Source organism: Macaca thibetana, chromosome 13 (genome assembly GCF_024542745.1).
Source record: "Macaca thibetana thibetana isolate TM-01 chromosome 13, ASM2454274v1, whole genome shotgun sequence".
NCBI classification, from domain to species: Eukaryota; Metazoa; Chordata; class Mammalia; order Primates; family Cercopithecidae; genus Macaca; species Macaca thibetana.
This window is the reverse complement of record NC_065590.1, coordinates 13881344-13883688: the sequence shown is the minus strand read 5'-3', so window position 1 is coordinate 13883688 and position 2345 is coordinate 13881344. Positions and strand designations below refer to the sequence as shown.

At 43.7% G+C, this 2345-nt stretch overlaps 1 gene segment (V, D, J or C); it reads left to right on the top strand.

Moving 5' to 3' along the window:
• The first annotated feature begins 288 nt into the window (after positions 1 to 288).
• On the top strand, positions 289 to 859 carry LOC126934463 (immunoglobulin kappa variable 1-39-like). The segment is given in 2 exon segments: positions 289 to 396; positions 522 to 859. Coding segments are annotated over 2 exon segments (378 nt in total).
• The last annotated feature ends 1486 nt before the right edge of the window (positions 860 to 2345 follow it).

Below are 2345 nucleotides of genomic sequence, written 5' to 3'. Positions count from 1 at the left end.
TAAATACTCCCCATACACCAATGAAATGTGTTACTCCATCGACTTTTGAGGAATATTTCAAATTGTCAAAAAAAAATCTAAACAACGTCTCTCATAACAAAATAGTCCCCAGTAGAAACACATTCTCTGCAGACAAATTTCTGCTACCCTGATCTTACCTGGGACACCTGGGGACACTGAGTCGCTGCTGAGTTACTGACATGAGCCAGCCCTGCAGCTGTGCCCAGCCTGCCCCATCCCCTGCTCATTTGCATGTTCCCAGAGCACATCCTCCTGCCCTGAAGACTTATTAATAGGCTGGTCACACTTCATGTAGGAGTCAGAACCACTCAGGACACAGCATGGACATGAGGGTCCCCGCTCAGCTCCTGGGGCTCCTTCTGCTCTGGCTCCCAGGTAAGGAAGGAGAACACTAGCAGTTTACACAGCCAAGGGTTCTGAGTACTGCTTCACTATTCAGGGAAATTGTCTAACAACATGATTAATTGTGTGGACATTTGTTTTTATGTTTCCAATCTCAGGTGCCAGATGTGACATCCAGATGACCCAGTCTCCATCTTCCCTGTCTGCATCGGTAGGAGACAGAGTCACCATCACTTGCAGGGCAAGTCAGGGCATTAGCAATTATTTAAATTGGTATCAGCAGAAACCAGGAAAAGCTCCTAAGCGCCTGATCTATGCTGCATCCAGTTTGGAAAGTGGGGTCCCATCAAGGTTCAGCGGCAGTGGATCTGGGACAGAATTCACTCTCACCATCAGCAGCCTGCAGCCTGAAGATTTTGCAGCTTATTACTGTCTACAGGGTTATAGTACCCCTCCCACAGTGTTACACACCCGAACATAAACCCCCAGGGAAGCAGATGTGTGAGGCTGGGCTGCCCCAGCTGCTCCTCCTGATGCCTCCATGGGCTGAGAGTGTTCCTCAGATGCAGCCACACTCTGATGGTGTCGGTAGAGGGGGACATGAATTAAATTCTGCACCCTAATTCTTTTCTCTTTCTCAGCCCCAACTACACAGACATAGCAATGCCTCTCCTGATTTACTGAAGACAGAGATCATGACACCTGAGGAGTCTAGTTTATGGCTTCAGTTGGACTTTATACAACACAGAAGAAGCCACTGTAGATATTCTCAGCATGAATTGTCTTAATACAGAGAATTAAAGTAAACTACAGAAGTCTAAATAAAATGTAGAGATGAATCTCTAAATTTAATGTTTTATTTGCATATAAATGTTTCCCAAATGGGGTATACAGGAAAACTCAGTGGTCTTCAATATGTTGGATGAACAAAGAGAAATTTAGCATTTTATGAAAAAAGGAAAATGTTACCTATGACTCTTTGAGAAAGTTCATTGGCACTAGGAAGGGTTGGGAGCTGGCAAGCTCAGACTGCTAAGCAGTGGTGGACAAAGTGAATCCTAGAATTATGTCAAGTTATCTCAGAAGTTGTGGATCAATTTGATTTCAGGTTACAAGAAGCCAAAGCAGTGAAGCTTGCAGAGAATTTTGTTACTGAAATACCAGGGATTCAGTGAAGATCCTGCTGCTCACCACACAGAAAGCCAATCACTAAGACAACAAGCATTGCCAAGGAACAGGCGTTAATCAGGTGCTGCAGTCGAGGAGATGGGACACCATTCACAAATGTATCTCCCTGAACTACTAAAATTAGGGGTTTACATAGCAGGGAAGAAATGTGGGAAAACAGGAATTATGGAGGGGTAAGAAAGAGAATTTGGTCAACAGGAAGCAGGAGGTCAGTTAGGCAATCACAATGGGTGAAGGTTCTGATGTCTCACTGTCCCGATTCAGTGATACATAAATTTCAGCTCCTTGATAGTATCTGGGTGAGCTCATGGTTGGTTTACTGAAAAAAGAACTCAGGTAAGACAGATGTAACTATCTTGAGTTTTAAGACAGGGGGAGTCAGTTTCTATGTTTATTCAAAAAACCATAAACATTAGTTCTGTGGGATAATAGAGCCTATTTCAATTGCATTGTAGAAACAATATTTTTCACCCTGAGTGTCTTTCTCCTCTGATTTCTTGTCTTTGTTGGGTATGACAGAATGACCCAATTCCTATGATTAATGTTCACATTACAACCTTTCAAAGCCAGGGATATAGTATTCAGGAAAGTTGATATTAGAAACAGGATTCTTCTGGTGCTCCCTCAGAAAACAGAATGTGTCTGCCCCTGAAGTATGGGCTATTTAACCGTGTGGTCCTCAGGCCTGTCTGGAAGCTTAAGTCTGGGGTTGCTGAAGTTCTCAGCTTCCTAGAATATCTTTCCAGGTGTTTCTCCAGCCCTCACCTTTGTCTCTGTGCCTGTCTTAGGTACCA